General features: G+C 34.4%; 3 protein-coding genes across 3 annotated transcripts; 2 read left to right on the top strand and 1 right to left on the bottom strand.

Annotated features, from left to right (window-relative positions):
• Nucleotides 1-3,916: 3,916 nt before the first annotated feature.
• LOC145598858 (ferric reduction oxidase 8, mitochondrial-like) lies at nucleotides 3,917-7,331 on the bottom strand. The gene is made up of 8 exons (XM_081655254.1): nucleotides 7,151-7,331; nucleotides 6,920-7,013; nucleotides 6,647-6,832; nucleotides 6,303-6,540; nucleotides 5,598-5,925; nucleotides 5,235-5,490; nucleotides 4,438-5,132; nucleotides 3,917-4,338 (listed from the first exon to the last, which is right to left on the bottom strand). Exons 1-8 carry the CDS (start codon nucleotides 7,305-7,307, stop codon nucleotides 4,142-4,144), a joined length of 2,151 nt encoding a protein of 716 aa, XP_081511380.1. The 5' UTR covers nucleotides 7,308-7,331; the 3' UTR covers nucleotides 3,917-4,141.
• A 5,298-nt stretch (nucleotides 7,332-12,629) lies between these two features.
• On the top strand, nucleotides 12,630-14,978 carry LOC145598834 (U-box domain-containing protein 33-like). Its single transcript, XM_081655229.1, has 4 exons — nucleotides 12,630-13,097; nucleotides 13,653-13,771; nucleotides 14,275-14,392; nucleotides 14,496-14,978. Exons 1-4 carry the CDS (start codon nucleotides 12,809-12,811, stop codon nucleotides 14,501-14,503), a joined length of 534 nt encoding a protein of 177 aa, XP_081511355.1. The 5' UTR covers nucleotides 12,630-12,808; the 3' UTR covers nucleotides 14,504-14,978.
• A 1,466-nt stretch (nucleotides 14,979-16,444) lies between these two features.
• On the top strand, nucleotides 16,445-22,640 carry LOC145597543 (DEAD-box ATP-dependent RNA helicase 20-like). Its single transcript, XM_081653734.1, has 10 exons — nucleotides 16,445-16,715; nucleotides 16,851-17,503; nucleotides 17,600-17,779; nucleotides 17,863-18,024; nucleotides 18,127-18,281; nucleotides 19,640-19,732; nucleotides 19,843-19,928; nucleotides 20,020-20,246; nucleotides 20,963-21,196; nucleotides 22,018-22,640. The coding sequence occupies exons 1-10, from the start codon at nucleotides 16,654-16,656 to the stop codon at nucleotides 22,107-22,109; spliced, it is 1,944 nt and encodes a 647-aa protein (XP_081509860.1). The 5' UTR covers nucleotides 16,445-16,653; the 3' UTR covers nucleotides 22,110-22,640.
• Nucleotides 22,641-23,906: the final 1,266 nt, after the last annotated feature.

Below are 23,906 nucleotides of genomic sequence, written 5' to 3'. Positions count from 1 at the left end.
GAACTGATTGGAGCTGAACTGAACTGAACTAAAATAAATATTTTATGAGAGAAGGAAATTAGGAGCAGAATTGAACTGAAATGAACTGATTGGAGCTGAACTGAAACTAAGTAAATATAAACAGACCCTTAGGGTCTGTTGTCTGTTCTCTTCAGATTATTTTCAATTTAGTTCAGTTTTTAATTTCCTTAACTCATAAAATATTCAATTCAATTTAGTTCAGCTCAGCTTAGTTCAGTCAATCAGCTCTTATATAATCCAGCATTTTATTGGACTTACGTACTTTGTCAAAAGATTTGAAAAGAACTCATAAATGAACAAGAGAACATTCAATTCAAATAAATTAAGCATGAAATTGAAATTAAGCAGCGTATAAAATTAGTTGACGTAACAAAAAAAACGACAAACCCAATGCAAATCAAAGATCTTGTTTAGAGCAAGTCTTACGGGGTGATACACTCTCACAAACAAACATGTACGTTAGCCTTGAATACCTTTTTTTAGTTATTTTCATTAAATCGAAATATTATTGAAAAAATTTAAATATGGTGGTATAAATTATTTTTGTAATTCTATGACCCTTTTGCTTGAAAATTATAAGTCGTATAGGTTAAGTCAGTTCAGTTTCGCAGGTGGGGCTCGAACTCGTGACCTCAAAGTTATAAGGTGAGTTCTCCACCAAAACTTTATTTGTATGAAATATACTATTGTATGAGTCACGTAGCTCGACTATGACTTATTCTACCAGAAGTTGTAGACCAAGGAAAAATAAACTTCCCTACTGTTATAAAGTGTTGGAGACAATGAATAACTACAACATGGGTCGATTATCTTGGTCTAAACCACTATGAAACTCTGATTCACAAGAAGACACAAGTTTGCCCCTGAAAGAAATGACAAAAAAGCGATTGCATGCATGATATATGTTAAGGTTACTAAGCTATCATCTGTAATTATTCTGTGTAATAAAATAAGGACATTGATTTTGATAAATTCGATCCAACCATAACAAATCACATGATTGGGTGTTAGTTCAAAGTTTGCATCAAATGTATGTGGCCAAGGCATCACCAACCACACACGTATGTACTTGACTAAGTTACACTTCTCATTTATTTATTTTGCTCCAAATATTTCTAGAGCTCTCGTACTATATTATCTCCATGTTATTACTCTGAATTATCTGGTGTATTTCACGTCATATATTCTATGTGGATAGGATGTTCTAGGCTCTCTCTTTTTCACCATTTTCCCAATAAAATGTAATTGTGACAATTTAGATGAGTGTATTGTATCAATATATAGCCAAAGTTATAGTATGAAGTATTATCAACATGTGCACCATACATACACATCCGCTTAAACATAATATATGCCTCGACTGGACATATGTATGTACGCTTGAGCTAGATCGACTACAATTTGATTAAATTATACTTGTAGAAAATTGTAAAGTACGGTGTACATGAAAATTTCATGATTAAGGTTGTCAACACAATCAAAACAATAAAAAGAAGGAGAAAGTTGATTTCTATAAGTAATAATTTATATTAAAAATTCTACAATGTCATTCTTTAAAAAAGGCACCACAATTTGCTTACGTGGCAAAATTTAATTGGCCCATATTTAGTATATTGATTTTCTTTTTGAATTATTTTTTATGCCCATAATGTATTAAAATTGTATTTATATTATGTATTCTTTTTAATACATGTATTTTTTTTAGAAATACGTAACTATTAAATTTTCATATAAGAGAGGGGGCAAGCTCCTAAGCTAAGAACATATAATACTCCGTAGAACACAAAAATTGAAAACTTTTTTTTTTTTTTTTTTTTTTTTTTTTTTTTTTTTTTTTTTTTACAAATGCAAATGAAAAATAAAAAAAAAATTTTGAAAACTGAAGAATGACAAAACGAAAATAATTGAGCCTTATTTCAATGACTTTCTTTTAAAATTGGTAACTAATATACTCGTCAAAAAAAAAAAAATATTGATACTAATATAAGTCAAAGTATTGGCCACAAAACTAAATTGAGCAACTCCACTCAAATTCTTCAATAAACAATTAGTGGTTTAATTGGAGATGACCCCAAAGATAGCTAGCCAATATAGCTTTTGTTTAGTGGTTTGGTTTGTTTCAGCCGGTTAGTAATAGGGAAAAAGGCAATATTGTTATTGGCATGAATTTAAGCTAATATTTTTGTTAAGCTTAATTATAATAGGACTAATATTGGATTACAACTCCGTTATTATGGCTCCATAAACATCAAAAAAATTGACATAAACCCGACACAAACCAACATTTGATACATTGTCGACACATTAGACTATGATTAATAAATGATAGTGAACAACAGAGTATATATTTGGCATATTTAGCACAATAAATAATGCTATAGACTATAATTAATGTATCCATATAAATAGTGACTTGGTCATGCCAGAGACTACAATTACGTGTCTCAACCATGTTTTATGAGTCTAAAAAAGAATAATCTATGAAAAAACTTATTTATATGATTCTAAATAATTGTAAAATTCAAATCGAAAATAACTTGGGCAAGAAATATTATTAATTAAATATATATGTATTATTTGTGAGGTGAAGGTGAGCTGACACAAAGGTCCAATACCAAACAGGTGGTTGCTACTGCATTCATATAACTTGAATTAGACTGAATCTGCTGACTAAATTAAAGTGCATGTGATGGTGTATTGTATCATTCTTGATGATCCATTTGCTTCTTTCCATTATTATGTTGCTCGTTGGTGTCTTGGTGAGGTTTGCTACTCATCAGTTGTTTTGTTTTTGTACAAGTTTGTGGTGTTTTTAGAATCTTTAATAACTTCTTGGTTTCGTATTATTTGCAACAAAAACTTTGACATAGATTCATAGGCAAAATTTATTTGTCAGTGTTAAATAATTCTTTAGCGTGGGCTTGTGTTTTGCCTCGCTGTGGAGCAACAGCCGGCAACCCAGGCAGTTTCGCCTAGGGATGAAATAATGAATTGTATTGTCTTTCCTTTATCTAATTATGTTTAACCAACCTATGAATCAAATAACGAAAACATAATGGGCTTCTCAAACATTACAATCTACTACCTCTGGTTCAAATTACTCGCAACAAAAGAATATTTTATGTCTCACAAATAATACCCCTTTGTTGCGACTTGCGAGTAATATGAACCGGAGGTAGTAAATGATTCGTAATAAGTTGAAATAAAATAAATATGTTCATTTATAAGTTTTAACACAACGAGTAAAAGTCCTAACCCAATAGGCTTGTAGCCTAAATGGTTGGTTTGACCCATTTATGTTCATAAGGGCCATTAAGGTTACGTTTGCAGCTTAATTAGGGGCCATGCTTGCTGATATGATGCGGTCCAAATGACACAATATAAAGATAGGTTTTCTTTCCAAAGTATCCAGCTTTTGAGTTTAATGTCTGCTTCCCTTCTTGGCCTTACAAATTTACAATAGAGAGATTGATTTCTAACAATTCAACTAAATCTATATGCACATAATGTGGGAAGTCTGGGAACATGCAATGCCGCCAATGCGTGCATGAACATTCTAACAATATGTATAACACATTGTACACTACAAGGTACATTAATATCGAATTTTTTTAATTTAAGATAAGATAGATACGAGCAATATAGTTTCCTTAAAGTTAAAACATCAAGTTTTCTAAAGTTAGCTTGTACGAGTACAAAGAGTAATAGATATATCATATATGACATGTCCTACACGACATTACTTGTCACAACTACTTCGTAGTTTTTACTAGGTGAATATATGAAGCCTAGGATCATACAAACCATATTGTAAACATGTAATCAACTAATCAGCTTCTACATTGTTTACCAAGTTAGTAGTAGCTGAGATTGAGAATCAAATAGTAAAGGCTAGTTATAGTTCTAAATGGTGGAGTTAGTAGTGTTACTAAGCAAGTTCAAAGTTAGGAATGTAACTAAGCAGCAACAAGATCTTATGTTTTATACTTGTACTATACTGTGACCAAGACAAATAGTATCTTGGATTTGGAGTAGCATCATACTACATACAAATTAAACAGGTTCACTTGAGCTCATACAGATCGAGGAGCATCATACTATGTACGACTTTGCTCCACCCCTAAAGGCTGAAGTTGAGAGAATGGAAAACAAAGAAAGGCTTTTGTGGTTGCTGTTGTTGCTTTGAATCGAACTTAAAGGCTTGACGACATTTTTGTTGGCAAGCTGATGCCACGGAATCCTTCATTGACTCAGGTCCACACACCACCACACCTACATTTGATCCCTTGAATTCACTTTCCATTTTTTTCAGTACATCTGTTAAGTCATCAAACAAATTAATAAAAGCTATTAGTTCTAATGTAATGTTATATATTCACATGAATATTGTAATCGCCTTTCAAACGTACAAATTACCTTTGAAGATAGGCCTAGCTCCATAATGGATTTCATGTTGTTCCTCCAGAGCATTTGTACTTGCTCCTTCCATCGCGCTTAACTTCATTTCACCTCCATTGTCCCAAGTTGTTGATAGTATTTCGCGTTCTGTCTTTGAATTTCTCCATTTCAACACCATTGCAATTATAGCACTACATGCTACAGCTATCAGGAAAGAGCATAAGAGAAAAAGATCTACTACTGATGAGGGACTTTTTGGCTTGGATGATTTCAATTTGGGTGAAAACAGAAACTGGTTGAAGAAACAAAGGGACAGAAGAAAAATAGCAGAGGAAAAACCAGTGATGGCACTCATCCATAGAGGATTGATATTTCCTCTTCCAAATGAATAATTTGAGTTCTTCATGTCGAAGAGAATAGTCCGCCCTGCTGACACTGAACTCAGTAGTTCTCTAAGGCTCGAATTAGCCTTATTTTCTCGGGTTATAAAAATTTTCAGCTTCAGATGACAGAATTCAGAGGGTTGATTTAAGACTAGATGAGAAATTGGATTCAAAAGTGAAACGTCTTGGGAGTTTTTTACAACATATATCAGTTGTATTTGTGAGGGGCATCTGTTTCTGATATCACCCTTTGCAGAGGCTAATTCCTGCAGTATGCTTAACATGGGTGTTATCCCAATTCCACCCGCGATTAACAACAGATTGTCATATCTGCATGAGAAATCCAGAGAGTTTACTGAAGTGATCATAATCAAACGAATCATATTATGTAGTTGGCTGTAGGAGACTAAGAATGTAGTGTTACATACAAACCTGATAAAATCAAATGAAGCCGGTCCATAAGGGCCTTCTATTGCAACAGGCACGCATTTTGTTTGGCTTTTTGACTCAACTTCCTGACACAAAATGTCATACAAAGAATTTGTCCAGCACCCTTCAGATTTGATCATAACTGACATTGTCTGATCGTTGACAGTAGAGCTCGAAGTAATGCTAAATGGGTGCCAGTGAAATTTGGAAATCATCGGTATCTTTACAAATACTATACTGGTTGGTGTGTAGTTCAATCCTGCACAATATAGGCAAACAAACACATTGTACATAGAATGAATCATTTTACTTTTACTGCCATCTCTTCATTATTTGACGCACTAGGAATGTTTCTTTGGTGCTTACTTGGGTCTTTCGGAAAGGTTAGCTCCATGATCTTGCTTGGGAAGATTCTTACAGAAAGAATGCGAGTTTCTGGACTTGATTGGATTACTCGAAACAACTTGTCTATTGCAAAGAGGAAAACTCCCGCAAATACCATGTAGAAATGCTTATCACCAGCATGAAACAAGAACATCACAAGAAAGCCTACATACAGATGGTGCATGTAGAAGAATACATCAAACTTCCTCCTCCTTACCAAAGGAAGCGATGATATCCAAATAACCAGCAAGGTAATGAGAGCAATCCCCCCTGCCAAGTATATCCTGCCTTCTTTCTGCCAACTCCATATCTGTAGTTACATTGTTGACAGAAAAACATTTTATAAGCACTACCTTTTTATGTTAGTCCTTATTCTCTTTAACTTGCATGAACCAAATTAAAATCTGTAAATTCAGATTTGATGAATGTTGGTGAATGGTGACTGCATAAGTCAAGACACTCGTAAATCATCAAAATTTAGTTGCAAAAAGTAAAAATCAGTTTAATCAAATATAATTCAAGTGAAGGGAACAAGGCCTTGTGAGTTTAGAGCACAAAAACACAAGTACACAATTTTCTTGTACTGATAGATACAGAATCAGACTCTCAGGTTTCTGTTAGCTGTCAATTCATGTACTTGCACAAACAGTTTTACCATAACTAAATATAACTGAATCATATGTAAACCTGATTTTGTATTTGGTGATTGATGCCCCAAATGAAAAGAGTGCCTGCTCCATGCAGGATAGCAAAGAATGTCAACGCCGTCCCTAGCCAAATATGATACCTTACAGAAGCTTCAAATTGTATACCAACCAACCTAAATATCGACAATCCTCTAAGAATAGGGAAGAGGAGAAATCCAAGACAAATTTCTGCCAACAGACCAAACCTAGTCGAAATCCTCAAGAACTTAAGCTGCCAACTGAAACACCAATTCTCAATTCAGTCAGTTATTCCAACCATAAATCGTCGAATTCTAGTCCTACTAACTAGTTCATAATCATAATAACATTGCCAAGAACACTCACATGTTTAGTTTCATGTGTTTTGCTGGTACTAACTTCTTGAAGTCATTGGAAATTCTAGCATAGAATGTCCAAACTAAAAGAGTTAAAACTAAAGACATTGCAATAACATCAATGCCAGTTAACATACCAAAAGGAGTTTTTACTATGATTGGATTATACAGAGCTGTTATATATCTTCTTACTCCTCTGCATTCAAAACCCAAGTCTTAGTTAACAATATTTTACCCCATTATATCCATTAAAGCATAAATTTAATTAGTAATAATTAATTACCTTTTAATTGAACTCATTGGTTGCATATACATGTATATCAATCCAATCATAGCTAGTAATATAATGGGAAATGTATATACCACAAAATCAACACCTGCATCAAATTCAGATACATTATGTTTAACAGAAGTAGCAACAGTAACGCCGAAGCATTACCCTCAAAAAGATGGGGTCGGCTACATGAACCAAGAAGAATATTTCCGATAAATATAATATACTAAATTTTCATACCATTATACTTGAAAATTGTTGTCTGCATATTATCTTCAACCTTTTTCCAATTCTTGGTCCAAATTTTGGTGGGTTTGAGAAACCAAAGAATAATCCACACAGAAAATATCAAAATTAACAGTGATCTTAGTAGAGCTAAGAGTATAGTTTTGGCCATTTTTTTCTTCCAACTTTTTTGAGATTTATCAACACATAATCTTGATTAAAAGATTGGTTTATATAGAATCCTGAAAAAATTAACAAATAGACATTAGAAAGAGTGATATTATACGTGTGCACATTGCTAGCTTCTGAAAGTGGAATTAGCAAATTTACACTCCCACTATCTGTCTATCTTGTATAATAATTGTATTAGTAAGCAAATGAAATAAATACCTTGTTGATTATCTCCTCTTTGATGTAAATTGGATCTTGCATATATAGTCGAATTGGCAAAGCTTTGTTGCGTTGTTTATCTTATGATCTTATCTAACACGATCCCACATGACCACGTATATATGAAATTGGACTTTCTTAATGATCCCGAGATTAATTATGAGATCCTCATAAACAATTTTTTCTTTCTCTACAATTTCATCTTTTTATGATTTTGGACCACTGATCAACTGTTGACTACATGAGATGAGTAGTGATGACATTGTATAAAATGTCACATCCTCTTCTTGGAAATGCTGTTTTGCTTTGGGCATACAAGCTCGTTGCTCTCGGTCAGATATTTTTATTAACAGTCACTTGATATATAAATAATTAAAGATAGACATAATTAAATAATTAATCATAAGCTTGGATATTTGGATCATAGCAATAATACTATATGTTTCTGGAAAACAGAGATGCTCCTGGGAGTCTTAGAGTATTCCTCGGGGTTACGGTAATAATATCAAGATGTCTTAAGGCAAAATCCTAATAGTGTCCAAATTTCCCTCCGCTATGCCTTGCTGTCCGAGAGCTACGCCTGCAAAAGAGAGAGAAGGTTAGCCGCCCCGGGGGTGTGACCCGGGAAAGCCCCTCCGATGCTTAAGTCAGCGACCGTACTTTAGAGAGAGAAATTAAAGAGAGAAAGAGTACTTTAGAGAGAGAATTAGAGAATTAGGAAAAAGTTACCATTGCTAATGATTGGAGAGCTATTTATAGATGTACTTTCAGGTGGCAGAAGTTGTACTTAGTTGGATAGATTAGGGGTAAATCCATACTTGATACTGACTAATGATGGGCTGGATAATGAAAGGGTATTTTCGTAATTCCAGGTCAATGGGCTTAGGACAATGGACTTAGCCCAAACACTATGGGGTCGTTTGGTTGCACAAAAGAAATGGGGGAAATAGAAATTCATGGGAATTTGGATATTGAGGTTTTGTTTGGTTGACCAAAAAACATAAAAAATGTGGGAATTTCAAATTCATGGGAATTTCCAATTCCCACAAAACATGGGAATTAAATTACCAAGTACCCCCTTGGTAACTTGAAATTCCCATGATTTGCAAATTCCTCCATGAATAACAAACAACTTTCAACAATTCATGGGATTTCTAATGTGGGAAGTTAATTCCCATAATTTGTCAATTCCTATGGGAAGTTATTTCCCTTGTCAACCAAACGACCCCTATATCTATAGTAATAGTGGTATAAAGTTCTGGATTAAGTGGTAGTGGACCAATTTTAAATTTGTGACTAGTGATGGGTCATTGCTCAATCTAGAATTAGGGAATTGCTTTGCATGCTTATATGCAATCATTTGTGGAAATATTGTGAATATCTTAGGATATTTTGTGTTTATCTTGGGAATATTTGGACTTGTCTTTCAAGTTTCACTCTATATATTATTGTACATGGTCGTTCATATGAATGGGAATTTACACAGAATTATTCATTATATTTTAGCAGCGTTGAACTGAACTAAACTATATTATTATTAGCCGCTTAAGATGAGACAATAACACCTAAAACTTCAAAAAAAAAAAAAAAAAAAAAAAATAGTTATAAACCTCTATCAGTTATAGGATTAGAGTGTCTACTTAGGTGTAAAATGTTAATGATAAAATTATTCATCCACTTTTATCTCATTTTCACTTCGTATTTTTTAATAGGGAAGAAGTTTATAATAACGTGTTTCATTGGAAACTTGTGTTTCTAAATGATTGAAAATATTTTTCGACAAACTAAGCAACCCTTAAAATTCATTTTATATTGTTTCAGCTCATTGGGTTACATTTGTTCCATTTGGCAGTACTATTCTGTTAGACAAGATGAAAATTTATTGAAAGGATATTTGGGCCAATTGCCAATTAAAACGATTGGTGTTACAGGCCTTGTATAACATGGGCCTTACACCCAAAAAGTATTGCAACCAAGGATACAGGGCCCAACTATCTACACCACTTCATAAAGATTTATCACCACTAACCAGTAACCACTGCCGAATTTTTACATTTTAATATTTTATCTCTTTACGTCTGTTAATGTTAAACTTTTATGATTAAGTCTGGTTCACTACTTTACTTCACCTTACAAAAAAAGTATTCAGTAGTAATAAGTTTATTTTAGTAAAAATAAGTTCAGTTGAGTAATAAAAAAAGAAATATATTTGAAAATTAGTTTAAATAATCTCAGTTTAGTAAAAATAAGGTGAATTGAGTAGTCTTAGGGCCTATTCACATTTACTGAACTGAACTGATTGGAGCTGAACTGAACTGAGCTCAACTGGTTGAGAGTGAGGGATAGCTCAACTGGTTAGAGCTCCCTCCTGGTTCTAGGAGATCCTGGGATCGATTCTCACCCCCGCCTTTGTGGCTCTCTAAACACCCAAAAAAAACAATATCCTACAATAAAATAGGTCTCATTAAATAATTATACTTTATTCACTCTAAAGTAGTCAAAATCATAATATAATTCTTTCTAAAAAAAAAAAAATCATAATATTTTTTTTTTTGAAAAAAAAATCATAATATAATTGTAAATGAATATGCATTTAGCTAGTGCTAAGAAATATTCAAAAGAAGAAGAAAAAAAAAAGGGTTTTTCTAAGTTATGCCCCCAAATTTCTTCGGTTGCTAAGTTGTGCCCATGCCTTTTCAAACGTCTAAGCTGTGCCCTTAATCTCACTAATTTTTATTAACAATAACCTTTTTTTTATTATTTTATTTTATGATTTTTAATTTTTTTTTTAAAGTATTAAACCAATTAGAACGGGATACGTGTCAAAATAATAATACTACAACACCATTGTTGATAAAATAACTTCACTTTCATTAACAAATATGGCTGTCAAAGAGTATTGTTGATAAAATATCGTGAGGTGGAGGGCACAGGCGCACAGCTTATAACTTTGAAAAAGCATGGGTACAGCTTAGAAATCGAATAACTTGGGGGGCATAGCTTAGAAAAACCCAAAAAAAAAATAAAAAAAATAAAAAAATTTGACATACTTCACTGTCAAAGTAGGGGAATCAAATGGGAACATCCGGAAAATTATCGAGCATTTTCTACAAACTTGCTTCAACGTGAAAGTAGGGGAATCTTAGTAATAAATCCCAACCTAGTCGTTTGAAATTGGAAGAGTATGTTTATTGCTATGTTAGACTTAGATGTGCAAAGACTTTGAGAGTCTTGTGGGATAATGTATTAATGTGCCGCAGTTTCTCCTAAAGTTTTTATTACTAGAGTACCCATCCTTAAAACAAATCACTCTTTAAAAGATTCTAGAAGAGGAAAACAATCAATCTAAACTTGACTTGCTTTGTTACCTCAATTATAGAGGTTTGACATTTGAATCTTGTTAAGAGAGAGTGCTTAGGGAAAGAGATTCCTTAAATTTTAGGTTTTAATTTGTTTTCTTCACCTTATTCTTACTATTTATTACTTATTTTTGTTAAAATCAGTCAAAGTTTAATCCAATCAGATCAGATCACATCAGATTAGAAAAATTCAAATCAGTCCAGACTAGATGCTACAAAATCAGACTTGAAAACCTTAAATAAGGTGAAGAGAACATAGCCTAAGTTTGCATGATAAACACACTCAAGACGCCACAGCATAAAACCTACAGATACGTCATGAGTTGTACTTGGCCACGATCCAGACGGTTTGCTTAGAACAAAAACCTTGGCCCTCATCCTAGCAAATGGAAGTCATTATCCACCCCACCACACCCTCCACTATTGAAGGACCAATATATCAAAATGATAATCACATAAAGATTCAATTCTGACAATAAACTTGTTATCTACCACAGTATGTGGACGATACATAAGCTGCTTTCTATCCTCTACGATAGTCTTAAAGTCATTCCATTTTTCCATATTTTCAGATTCACCCCACCTCTATTGATAAAGTACTTCAAGAATGTTAAAACATCAGCTCAATTAAAAGCTAGGCTGATGATTAAGGCCTAAAAATATATTTTATATTCTTATCACGCCCCCTCATATAGTCACACGAGAGCCTTTTGAGTTTGAAATGTGGATACAACATGGGTCATCCACATACCATTCTTGATACCATGTTAAAGAATCAACTTAACCAAAAGTTTAGGCTGATTGTTGAGTCACATGAATATGTTTTATAATTTGTCAAAAAAAAAAAAAAAAAACTTTTCACGAGTATTTACAATTTGATTGGAGGGGGTCTTGGTTTATCTTCTTGAAAAACAATCAAGAGGCAAAACTATAATATTTTAGCATAAAGCTAGTAAAGCAATTATAGGGTAAAACTGCTAATGGTGTTACCAATAAACAGTGGGAAATTATGTCATTTAATTACAAAATTGCCCTGTGAAGATAAACTTGAATTTTCTCACTTGATTGTGCCAAGTACTCAAATAGGCAAGAAAAAGTGGACTATCCCATATGTAAGTGTAACCGGATGGTTAGAAAAGAATGACAAAATCATGATTAATCGGTAAGCTACTCCTTCCTTACAAACAGTTGCGTCAGGCCTCATATACAGTTCGAGTAAGTAGTGACTTGTATGGTCCCCATCATCTATAACTCCACTTCGTGGAACCCAATTATATTAAATAAATCTCTTAGGGCTTGTTCTCATTGACTGAACTCAACTGAATTGAACTTATTAGAGCTAAATTGAACTAAACTGAAATGAATATTTTATAAGAGAAGGAAATTAGGAACTGAACTAAACTGAAACTGAACTGAACTAAACTGAAACTGAACTGAACTGAAAATAATCTTATGAGAACAGGACCAATTTTTGCTAAAATAAATTACTCTATCTATTTACTCTTTCAAACAAAAATTGTGACATGAACGGTCCTCATTTTTCTTGATTTAATCTTAAACTTGAATCATCATGAAATTATGAACTAAAAAATGAGACATATTCCAAACTAGTAGATAAAACCTACCTTATTTAAATACAATGGACAAACTATACTCAAATAGAAGTTGAAGCACATGCCCTTTTTGAGAATTTCTCTCCTAATTGATGTCTAACGCATGACTTATACATGCATGTCTACATCCTAGGAACAATTATTATGTGGCCTCTATCACATTAAACTTTCCCCAACTTTCCTCTACCACGTCCTCTCCCTTCTTCATCAATCATCATAAATTTTCTTTTATATAAGTCTTATTACATATTATTTCTAGTGGAATTATACCTAGGAACAAAATATATAGAAGAATATATATAGCATATATAATGGAAAAAGAAACATATTATGATGAAGTTGAAACACTAGAATTTCAGCCTTCATGTAACAAGGAGAGTAAGGTTGTGCCTGAGATTATAGAGATTGAAGAGGAAAATGATGAATATAAAGGAGTAGATTGTGGAATCAAAGTAAATGATAAGAATGAAGATGTTTATGTTGCAGTTGGTAAAGATGATGTACATGTACTTAAATGGGTTCTTGCTCATGCTATTAAGCCTGGAGCTCGTGTTAATCTCATCCATGTGTCTCATCCTATTTCGTCGATTTCAACCCCTGGTAAGTTTTTTTTATATTCTTAACTAGGTTAACTTATATTTTTATGTGATCCTAGCCCCTACTAGCTTGTACAAAGTATGTTGTATAAATAGGTCATCAAATTAGTGCATCCGGCGATGATCTTAATTTTTGTTCTTCCGTTTCTTTGAGTTGGTGTGGAGGAGTGTTTAAATAGTTTGGATCATACTTTTATTACGTATGATGAGTTTGCTTAATAACAAGATGTGGCGACATGAATTTGTGTTTCTTTTGTTAAAATAAAGGGTATATAGATGTGTTACACATCTTCTTTATTAATTTTGCATTAACGTGTGTAGAAAACTAACTCTAATGTTATTGCTTTATGATTTCTTAAAATGATTTTAGATGATTAAAAATAATTTTGTTGGCATTTTTAGATTAAAGAGGAAAGGAAAAGGTAAAAAATAAAGAGGGATAATGATATATCATGTTGAATGATCGAAGAAGATGTGGGAATATGTCAATTTGCGACAAAAATAACAGCTGAATTATGTCTAGCTAACTAGTTGATTGGTGAAACGATGCCGTTTTCAGTTGGAAGGTTGTGGGTTGGTCAATTGAGTCCTGAGCAAACCAAGATTTTTGCAATTGAAGAGCACAACAAGAGGAAGAATTTATTGAACAAGTACATTCGCCTTTGTCTTGACAACAAGGTAATTTTAGAAAATAAATTTCCTATGTAAAAAAATATGTAAAAATAGTGATAAGAAAGCATAAATGATTTGATTTTGAATGGTAAATTCATCAACATAATTATATAGCAATATTTGGTGGGGGAGTTAATTTAACTACATGGTTATCACATATAGCAATTTAAGGTAAATAGGCAATAGATATTGTACAAAGATAAATCGGATCGAACATTACATCTTACAAGTCTTACAGAAATGATTTCACTTGCATTAATTATTATACGACTATGTTATACATAGTGTAGTATTCGGTTTAACAAAAAGTTTATATAAATGGGATAAATAAATGCTAAAATAGGGTTACAAAGAGGAGATAATAAATTTTTGTTCGTTTTATTGAGAATTGACTGTTCTATTTAGCCTCTCATGTAAATTAATACTCGGGTATGAGTGTATTATTGGAAAATACATATACAAATTATATAAATATAAGAATTTTACATTGTAATGTCAAAATATTTCAGGTTAATGTAGATACCATACTTATCGAGTCAAATGAAACAACAAAGGCAATTTTGGATCTTATTCCAGTTCTCAACATGACTTCTCTTTTATGGGCACGAAACATCAAAACCTTGCAAGGTACATTAATCACTGAAGCACTAATCTCCTTTTAGTTGTCTTTCCTTATTACTACAATTTGAACAATTGATAAACTTTCTCATAACGTGAATACACTTTACAGACGATTAATCAAAGGGTCAAGTAAAGGAGCTTTAATCCAAAAAAGCGCCCCAAATTATTGTAAAGTTTCCCTTGTTTATATCGGAAAGAAGAACGTGGATAATCGAGGAAGGATACATCACATATCATCTTCCTTCGTAGCCTCAAATCACAAACAAACCAAAGTATCTCGACAAAAATATGAAGAGAGCCACAAGGAATGTACATGTTTGCCGGTTAAGTTCAGCTAAAAAGTTTCTAGTATCAGAAGTATGAATAATGCTCACTAGTACGCACTAAAACTGAGTGATACTTTACTTGTTATGGATTTTATGACCATAATTTTTATACCTTTTTTTATAAAAGGTGCAATTAGGTATACATGACATTTTATTTTACTTTGTTTTGTTTGAAGTTCGCTAACCCTAAGTTCTTTTTTTCTGTAAATACATTTGGCTATAAAAAAATACTTCATGTATTATATAATAGTAAATACTTAAACGTATGTTGAATGTTCATAATCCATATTGAAATGTTCTATATTAACAACTCTTAGCGGCTATACCTAACTGTCAACCCAATTATTGTGCATAATCGTACATGTAACAGTTTAAATAATAATAATAGGTGCAGGACTTCTAAAATAACTTAAATTAACTAAATACATTGTCTCATAGTCTTTTGATAGACTCATAGATAAGGGAACTTATAATACGGAGTATCAAATTATGGATAGCAAAGTGTGTAAAGAATTGATACCCGATGTATAACAAAGTAATCTTATCACAATATAGCTCAAGAACTTTTGCTTTTATTTACGATTAAAGTTTCTATCAAGCATGCATAAATATTATATTAAGTGAACGACCTTAACGAAGAAGAACATGACACAATGTAAAACAAACTTTCTTCAAATATCAAATAAGATGATCCTGTGCAAGTGAGTTGAGTTTAACAACATCGAAAATCCATGACTTAATGCTAGAACTTAATTGAGTTTTATGCACACAACATACCAATCCTACCACGAAACTAAGATCTCGTGCTTCACCTTCCACTTGAAAATTGATATAATTAGATTAGTTACCACATTAATCTTGGTTCAACACAGTAGATATGGTAGTAGGTATTAGCTACAGAAGTATGTTTGTTGTCAAGCCATCAACAAGCTGTTATTAGAAAATATCAACCACTAATCAAAAAATAGTGTCGAACATGTCCTTAATCGACCCGGACCAATAACACCAACCCTTTTGGGCCATTTCCATACACACACTAAACCGCAATTCGCAAAATATCTGCGACCTCTTCTCATCTCTTCTCTTTTGATATTTTCTGCATCAATTTCGTCTTCCTACTTTATCCTTTGTTCTACAGTATTACAGAGTTAAACACCCCTTTTCTCAGCAAAATTGCATTTGATTTCCGAAAAACCCAAATTTCTCTTAATCTATAAGAACAAATATAGTCATGTGGTTATATTTTGATTCATCTTGAAGAGTAGATTATTAATATCTAACTTTTATAATTTTTGCTAGCGTGAGATTAAAGATATATGCGGTCAAAGATGGGTAAAAATTTGCATCAATTTACGAAACATGAACATTATTTTGAAACGGAGGGAGTATTATATATTTAAAGTCTAGGAGATGAAAAGACGATTTTTATAATAATTCATATGTTAATGTAATGTGTACTAATCAATTGAACATTATTTTATAATGGTAGAAATGAAACACTTCATTTTTTTACTTGAATTTGAAAATTATAGAATGATTAAAGACATAAACATACATATTAAAGGAGGTTTGTGGTTTGTGTTTTTATAGACTAAGTATAGATAATTAGATATAGATATAGATATAGATGTGAAACATGTCCTTAATCGACCTGGACCAATATAACCGACCCTTTTGGGCCATTTCCATACGCACACTAAACCGCAATTCGCAAAATATCTTCAACCTCTTCTCTTCTCTTCTCTTTTGATATTTTCTGCATCTATTTCTTCTTCCTACTTTCTCCTTTGTTCTACAGTAATTACAGAGTTAAACACCCTCTTTCTGCATTTGATTCCCGAAAAACCCAACTCCAAATCTATTTCTGTACTCTGTTTCCCTCTTCTTTCTATCTCATCTTCAATTTCCATAAACCCTAATTCTAATTCTATTCCCAGAAACATGAGTTACAATCACTACGACAACCGCTACACCGACCCATCTTCTTACCGCGAACGCCGCAGGTAACTCTCAATCTCTCTATTAATTTCATTCAATTATATCAAGATCTTTGTAGTTTGTACTGTAATTATGTGTTTGATTTTTGTGAATTTTTGTGAAATTTATGCTTTTTTGTTTTGAATTGAAATTGAATGCAGTGATTTTATTGGGCCTCCACCGGCCCATGTGGGTGGCCCGGTGGGCGGGGCCCCACCACCTTATGCACCACCACCGTATGTGGGTTCTGGGTCCAGCGGCCCAGCTCCCTACGCACCACCTTATGGTGGTTCTAGTTCCGGGGGTTTGAATGGGTACCCCCCTTTTGAGCCTCCGGCTAGCCGGAACTTCGATGTTGGTCGTGATAGTAGAGGACCAGCTCCTAGAGGTAGAGGTAGTGTTGGTGGGGGGAGTAGGAGTAGTGATTTAGGGGGTAGGAGAAGTGATTATCATCACTCTAATGGTGGTGATAGAGGGTTTGATTCACGAAGAGGCGGTGGTAGAGGAGGGAGAAGTTTCGATGGGAATCGAGGTGGTGGGAGAGGGTTTAGTAGTGGGGGTAGAGGAGGAGGGTTTGGTGGTGGGCGAGGCGGGGGGAGAGGCCGGGGTACTGATAGTTTGGATTTCCTTTCACTTCCTAAACAAGATTTTAGAAATATGGTTCCGTTTAAGAAGGATTTCTATATTGAGAGTCCATCAGTGAGAGCTATGTCTGAGCAAGAGGTGATGGTGTATCGAGCTAAGCGTGATATTACTGTGGAAGGGTCCGATGTTCCTAGGCCTATTCGGTGGTTTCCTGAAGCTGGATTCCCTGGTAAAATTCCTGTCTATGTTGCGAACAATATGTAATTCTTGTTTGGGTTGTGGTCATTGTTGGGTAATTCACAAATGTGTTTGATTTGCTGTGTAGGTTATTGCCTTGATGTCATTGCGAAATTGGGTTTTACTGAGCCTACACCAATTCAGTCTCAAGGATGGCCTATGGCTCTAAAAGGTAGAGACTTGATTGGCATTGCTGAGACTGGCTCTGGGAAGACTTTGGCTTATTTGCTGCCTGCCCTTGTTCACGTTACTGCTCAGCCGAAACTGGGTCAGTATGTGTTGTCTACTCAGGCTCTAAGATAGGCTATTTGTGCTTGTTTTAGATTTACTGATTTGTTTAGCATTCTCCAGAATATGGTGATGGTCCAATTGTACTAGTATTAGCTCCCACTCGAGAATTGGCTGTGCAAATACAAGAGGAAGCTCTGAAATTTGGGTCTCGTGCTAATGTTAGGAGTACCTGCATTTATGGAGGGGCTCCCAAAGGACCACAAATCAGAGATCTTAAAAGAGGTAGACTTATCTTCTGATAGAATATTTGTTGTCACATTTTGAATCCCCTTCAGTAAACAGTGTGATGCAAAAAGTTGATGCATATGATTGCGTCTTTGTCAGGTGTTGAGATCGTGATTGCTACACCTGGTCGATTGATAGATATGTTGGAAGCTCAACACACAAACTTGAAAAGAGTTACATATTTGGTCTTGGATGAGGCTGATCGTATGTTAGATATGGGGTTTGAACCTCAGATCAGAAATATTGTCTCCCAGGTATGGTAGTTTATAAACTTTTTCAGTTTGCCATTACTGGCCTCCTGTGAGTGCTGCTGTCCAATGTTGTAATATTGTGACACTGCTCTTACAGTAGCTATGCTGTGTAATTTTTGAAAGAAAAACCTTCTTGAATGGCAAAATCTGTTTAGTAAAAGCTCTCTGAACTAAACTTTCTGCTATGCATTCTTTGGCTTTTTGTACAGTGCTACTACCTATATGTCTGGTTACTTCCTTTCACATCCCTTACTGGTGACTGATACCCAGACTCTTTGACATGAATATAGGCATACTTGACACTTCATATTGTACAGAAAGATGCAATATTGGTTTTTTTTTGTTTTTTTTTCATTTAGTGGCTAAATCTAGACACATATATTGTGCTTACTAGGATTACACCATTATCACTCCGATGTCTTCTTAAGAAGTTCACCCCTTAGCTGTGGCGGGGCTCGCCGGTGCAAGGTGGGCGGCGGTTCAGGGCCCCCCAAAATTAGTTCATAGATTTAATTTGTTTCACTAATAATTGCATATTACATAAGTGGATCAATGGTTATGTTGTGTTTATTATATTCTCTACACCAATTTGAATCTCACTAAAGCGGACTTTCTACTTTTTGGTTCTTTACCTATAAATTGAGGGCCTAATTAAAAACTTGAAAGTTGAACAGGGCCTCGATAATTGTAGGCTTTTCTAGCCCCGCCCCTGCCCCTTAGCATGGAAAGGTACATCATGGGCCAGGCTGCCTATTCAGTTTAGCTCACCAAGGCCCTCCCCCAAATCCCCAGCTAGGTACACCATGAGAAGCAAATCCCCACTTTTTTTTTTTTTTTTTTTTTTTTGGGGGGGGGGGGGGGGGGGGGGGGGCATATATTATATCCTTCAGACACGGCAAATGTTGAACCAATCTGGTTCCTTCAGATCATTTTCATTGTCATACATAGAGTCGTTGTCTTTGAGTTTGGTTAAATGGTTTCTTTTGATCACGAGTATGCTGTCCATTGGCATGCTACACTTATTAGTTATTACGTGACAAGTAGATTAGGCTGCTGTTTAGTTTGCCTCAAAGCGAAGAACTTTAACTCTCTGTGGAAGTTCTAATATTTCTTTACTGCGTGAGCTCTCTGTTACAGTTTTATTGCAAAATCCATGCTTTACTTGCTTAGTATTTTTATAATCTAGTATTACCAGATTTTCTTAGTTGTTTAAGCTGTAACGCAGCTGTTTATGTTGCAATTGCTGGGTATTCCTTGAAGTTGCTTAATCTTTCAGCGTTTACGGAAGAGTTTTTATACTTGGGATGATTATTCTTTCAAGCTGTAAGGTGCCTAATATTATATGCTTTTGCAACATGTAGATCCGGCCTGATAGACAGACTTTATATTGGAGCGCTACATGGCCGCGGGAGGTAGAAACCCTGGCAAGGCAATTCCTTCGTAATGCTTACAAGGTCTGTTTTTAAATTACATCCCATTTTGTAAAATAATATGAATTCATCTCTGAGCATGTAAGTTTCTAAATATATGTTTTTGTGTATCATTTTGTTCATACTGTGGTCAGGTCGTTATTGGATCTCAAGATCTGAAGGCTAATCATTCTATACGACAAGTTATTGAAGTCATGACTGATTTAGAGAAGTACAACAGGTTCAATAGCTTTTTGCAAATAACCCTATCAACTTAATATCCTATGGGTTTTTCTGCTTTTTCCCCCCTGACTCCCAACATTTAATTTCAGGTTAATTGCACTGCTCAAGGAAATAATGGATGGGAGCAAAATCCTTATATTTGTGGAAACAAAAAAAGGATGTGACCAGGTCACAAGACAGTTGAGAATGGATGGGTGGCCTGCTTTGGCCATCCATGGTGATAAAGACCAGTCTGAAAGGGATTGGGTTCTGTCAGAGTTTAAAAGTGGCAGAAGTCCTGTAATGACTGCTACTGATGTTGCTGCACGTGGTCTTGGTAGGATGATTGAGTGCTAGGAGTCTTGATTGTTTCCTTCTTCTAGGTTCTAGCTATCATTTTGAAAACTTAGGCTTGTTAGCCGGCTGCTATCCAGTTCCTGTCAAATATATGTGGTTTGGGTGGGAGGTAAGATTGCAATGCTGCTACTTGCAAGGGCTTGTTATTTGATTCTTGGTTGCTCTTCTGCCTTTTGACATGCAGTGCAGTTTTTTTTGCTTCCAAAGGCAGGCACTGTCAGACTTCAGTCTCAATAGAATCCCTTGGTTGGTGATGTTGGTCTCCGGTTAATTATCAGATGCGTCTTGGATTCAGACCAATATTTTTAGTATGTATTTCAAGTTTGGAATCAAGTTATATAGGAGGCCAACATTAGGGAGATTTTATTCTATAGATGTGTCTGAGTTGGCTTTGGTCCTTTCACCAAGTGTCTAAGTAGCTTAGTTGTAGACATTGCCGCCCATCCACGGTTATGGAGCTGGTTGTCATGGCAGCCGGGTACTATGTGACAAGCTTATTCAGTTGAGGAGAGTGTTGAATCATTGATGCTGCTGCTCCTTATCCCTGTTAGGTAAAGGTGGGCACATTTTCATGATGAATGTGTTGTCATTAAATTTGATCCATGAGATCACGTAGGTGCAGGGATAAGGGGCATTTTTCTAGCCTTCTCATAATATTTTAATCTAACATTTGCTCTTTCTTTACCTTGCTTGTAGATGTGAAGGACATAAAATGTGTGATAAATTATGATTTTCCAACAAGTCTTGAAGATTACATTCACAGGATAGGGAGAACTGGTCGTGCTGGGGCTAAGGGAATGGCCTACACATTTTTCACTCAATCAAATGCCAAGTTTACCAGGGAGCTCATGAAGATCCTGAGAGAAGCAGGGCAGGCTGTCCCTCCAGCTTTGTCTGCAATGGCCCACTCAGGCGGCTCCAACTTTGGGGGTAATTTCATTTCTTTCCATCTTCATCTAATATTTTGAGGTGGCCTTCACTAAGCTATACACCTCTCCTTTCAAGTATGTGAAAAATAATACAGTAATTACTGGATACAATAAGTATACATAAAGCTTTAGCTTATTTGGTAGGAAGTGGGCATAAATGAAAGGGAACCTAGTAAATAAATAACTTCCCTGAGTTTGGTATTATAATGGAATTAAGGAAAGAAAGGAAGTGTTGTGGAAGAATTATATACTCATGTTTTGACAATTGGTAGAAGCTACACCTGGGTTGTATGTAGATCTACATGCAAACCGGGTAAAATAACAATGTATTTTACTTATATCATGGTATATTGTGCTTTTATTATTCAATAATGTGATTTTAAAACGTTACGTGCTTTTTTAATGATGTTTATGTATACTATGCTATTATTCGTTTTCAATTATTATCTATGTGATTTTATTTATTAACAATGTGCTTCTATAATTATGTTATGTGCTTTTGTTCAAAATGTATGTGCTTGAAAAATGCTAAAACTGCCCCGGTTGGGTGTTCTAATTTGCGACTTTTTAACGGACGTGGCTGGAAGGAAAGTTAATATGAAGTACATACAGAATAAATGTATTGCGGACCATATTAAGCTACTTACTAAATTTAGTTAGTTAAAGTTTATCTCCCTTATAATACTATTAATGATAAGCCTAACTAAGTAATCCAAAGAATCATTACTGTGAAGGATATGGCTGTCCATTCACCATTGAAGATAAACAAGCTAGTAAAGTATTATGTAGCTAATGTATGGCTGGTGATAAATCATGTTTCAGGTGGCAATTTCCGCTCAAGGGGTCGTGGAGGTTTCGGTAACAGGTCACAGATATCTGGATCAAATACTATTCCTGTTGGCAGAAGATGGTAGAGGAACAAGTAAAAGACGAGTAAGAATTTTTTGCCTAAATCATCGTACCTCACAAGTCAACTTTCCCTCAAATTTGGATCAACTTTCATCGGTGGGTTGAAGCACTGGATGAAGTTTGATTATCTTGGAAAGAGGATATATAATTTACAGACAATATGAGAGCCCTGATACTCGTTTTTCCATTGGGTGGATGCCAATATGATGGACAACACCTTCTGTGTGTATCATATACCCAAGTTAAAACACAAAGTGATTGATGTTATACTGATATCTATTCCATATATGTTCTCCGGTTAGAAAGTTTTGGGTCATCCGGTGATGTAGAGGGTAGCTAGATACTTCAAGTCGTAGTAGGAGCTTAATGTAATACTGTACACTTAATTTATTTCGCACTATCCTAAGTTACTGGTTTTTTGCTGACTAAATTAGGCTTGCTCCGATGTGTTTCTGAACTCATAAGCTATTCTATCTGTGGTGACTCTTGTGCGTTTCTTGGGGTAATGAGATTTGCTATAGCTGTTTAATGTTGTATCTGATGCCCAATTTGTAACAATTCTACGGAAAAAACACCAACACCATTTTTTCCAGCTATACTACTACTACTACTACGAATACTTTTTAAACTTTACGCTGTGTCTGTTGCTGTTTGAGGTAGACATTGATTGCCCATGATTTATTTTTTGTACTGAGAGTTGTCCCTTGGTCTCTTTTAGTTCATCTCCTTTCATTTTGTTTCTGTACAGAGCTTGATATAAGATGTTGTGGACTTGTGGTTAATGTTTTAACAAACATACATGTAAACTGAAAGCAATATACAGTAAAGCATAAGGCTGAATGTTGCTAACGCTTGGACAAGGAAGCATGGCTTTGTAGAAATTTATTCTGCTGAACGAATGTTTTTTTTGAAAACCTGCTGAACGAATGTAAATATGTGGTTGTTTCTATGTGGGCAATGCGTAAATGATAAATAAAATGGTTGAACATTGTTATGGATGCCGATTGCATTAATTAGTTGATAATAGTTTTGGGGTGGCAATTAAAACATGAGATTAAATTTCGTTTATATGATTTATTGTGTATCTGTATATGCTCTATCTACGCTAAAAAAATAAAAAGAAACAATTTAAAAAAAAAAAATCAAAGTTAATTCTGCTTTAGGTGGCTAGTTTCAGCTACTAATATAAACTACTCCGTAGAAGATAGCAATGTATTATCCAGATCTCGAACTTGAATTATTGTTGTTGTATGAGTTGACTTTGGTGGAAAAAAATGTGTATTGACTTTGTTGACTTCTTGTGAGTCCAATAAGTGGGAATCTAGTAAATAGTGATCGCTGTTGAAAATAAATGCAGTACTTGTTCAAAGTTGAATATTCTTCCTGTTAACATGTGAGTTTTGAGGCCACAATTTTATTTGTTGTCCCTTTCTTTTGAATACTTTCTTAATCGATTTTCCAGTTTAACTTTAAAATGAGTACATGAACTATGTCACTTTGTCACCCAACTACCCAAGTGTCCGTATGAAAAATGCAAGATGCCTTCTTTCTCTTCTATATCTATATTACAAAAAAAGTTACATTAATTCAAACTTAGCATGACAAATATCGAGAATAAATTATTATCATACAGATGTACATGTAACAAGTCTTAGGGACATTCAATGAGAGATAGATAAACTTATATGCCCAAATGCCCAATAGCTCAAATTTACGACCTTATAAGTTGTAACTTATGCTAAGTTATACGGACTCGTACAATTATTTGAATGTATGACCTTATTATATTCAAGTACTTTGTA

This window comes from Chenopodium album, chromosome 20, assembly GCF_948465745.1.
Source record: "Chenopodium album chromosome 20, dcCheAlbu1.1, whole genome shotgun sequence".
Classification (NCBI taxonomy): domain Eukaryota; kingdom Viridiplantae; phylum Streptophyta; class Magnoliopsida; order Caryophyllales; family Amaranthaceae; genus Chenopodium; species Chenopodium album.
Note: the sequence above shows the minus strand (reverse complement) of the source record. Positions and strands in the feature narration are given on the sequence as shown.

Bases quoted from the DNA above. Each gene is read 5' to 3' on its own strand.
- LOC145598858 (XM_081655254.1), bottom strand. From the start codon at position 7,307: ATGGCCAAAACTATACTCTTAGCTCTACTAAGATCACTGTTAATTTTG. The intron at 6,541-6,646 runs GTGAGTGTTCTT...TTGGTGTTTCAG, and splicing joins AAACACATGAAACTAAACAT to TTGGCAGCTTAAGTTCTTGA. The intron at 5,491-5,597 runs GTAAGCACCAAA...TATATTGTGCAG, and splicing joins AACCTTTCCGAAAGACCCAA to GATTGAACTACACACCAACC.
- LOC145598834 (XM_081655229.1), top strand. From the start codon at position 12,809: ATGGAAAAAGAAACATATTATGATGAAGTTGAAACACTAGAATTTCAG. The intron at 13,098-13,652 runs GTAAGTTTTTTT...TGCCGTTTTCAG, and splicing joins TTCGTCGATTTCAACCCCTG to TTGGAAGGTTGTGGGTTGGT. The intron at 13,772-14,274 runs GTAATTTTAGAA...AAAATATTTCAG, and splicing joins GCCTTTGTCTTGACAACAAG to GTTAATGTAGATACCATACT.
- LOC145597543 (XM_081653734.1), top strand. From the start codon at position 16,654: ATGAGTTACAATCACTACGACAACCGCTACACCGACCCATCTTCTTAC. The intron at 17,504-17,599 runs GTAAAATTCCTG...TTTGCTGTGTAG, and splicing joins TCCTGAAGCTGGATTCCCTG to GTTATTGCCTTGATGTCATT. The intron at 19,733-19,842 runs GTCTGTTTTTAA...TACTGTGGTCAG, and splicing joins TCCTTCGTAATGCTTACAAG to GTCGTTATTGGATCTCAAGA.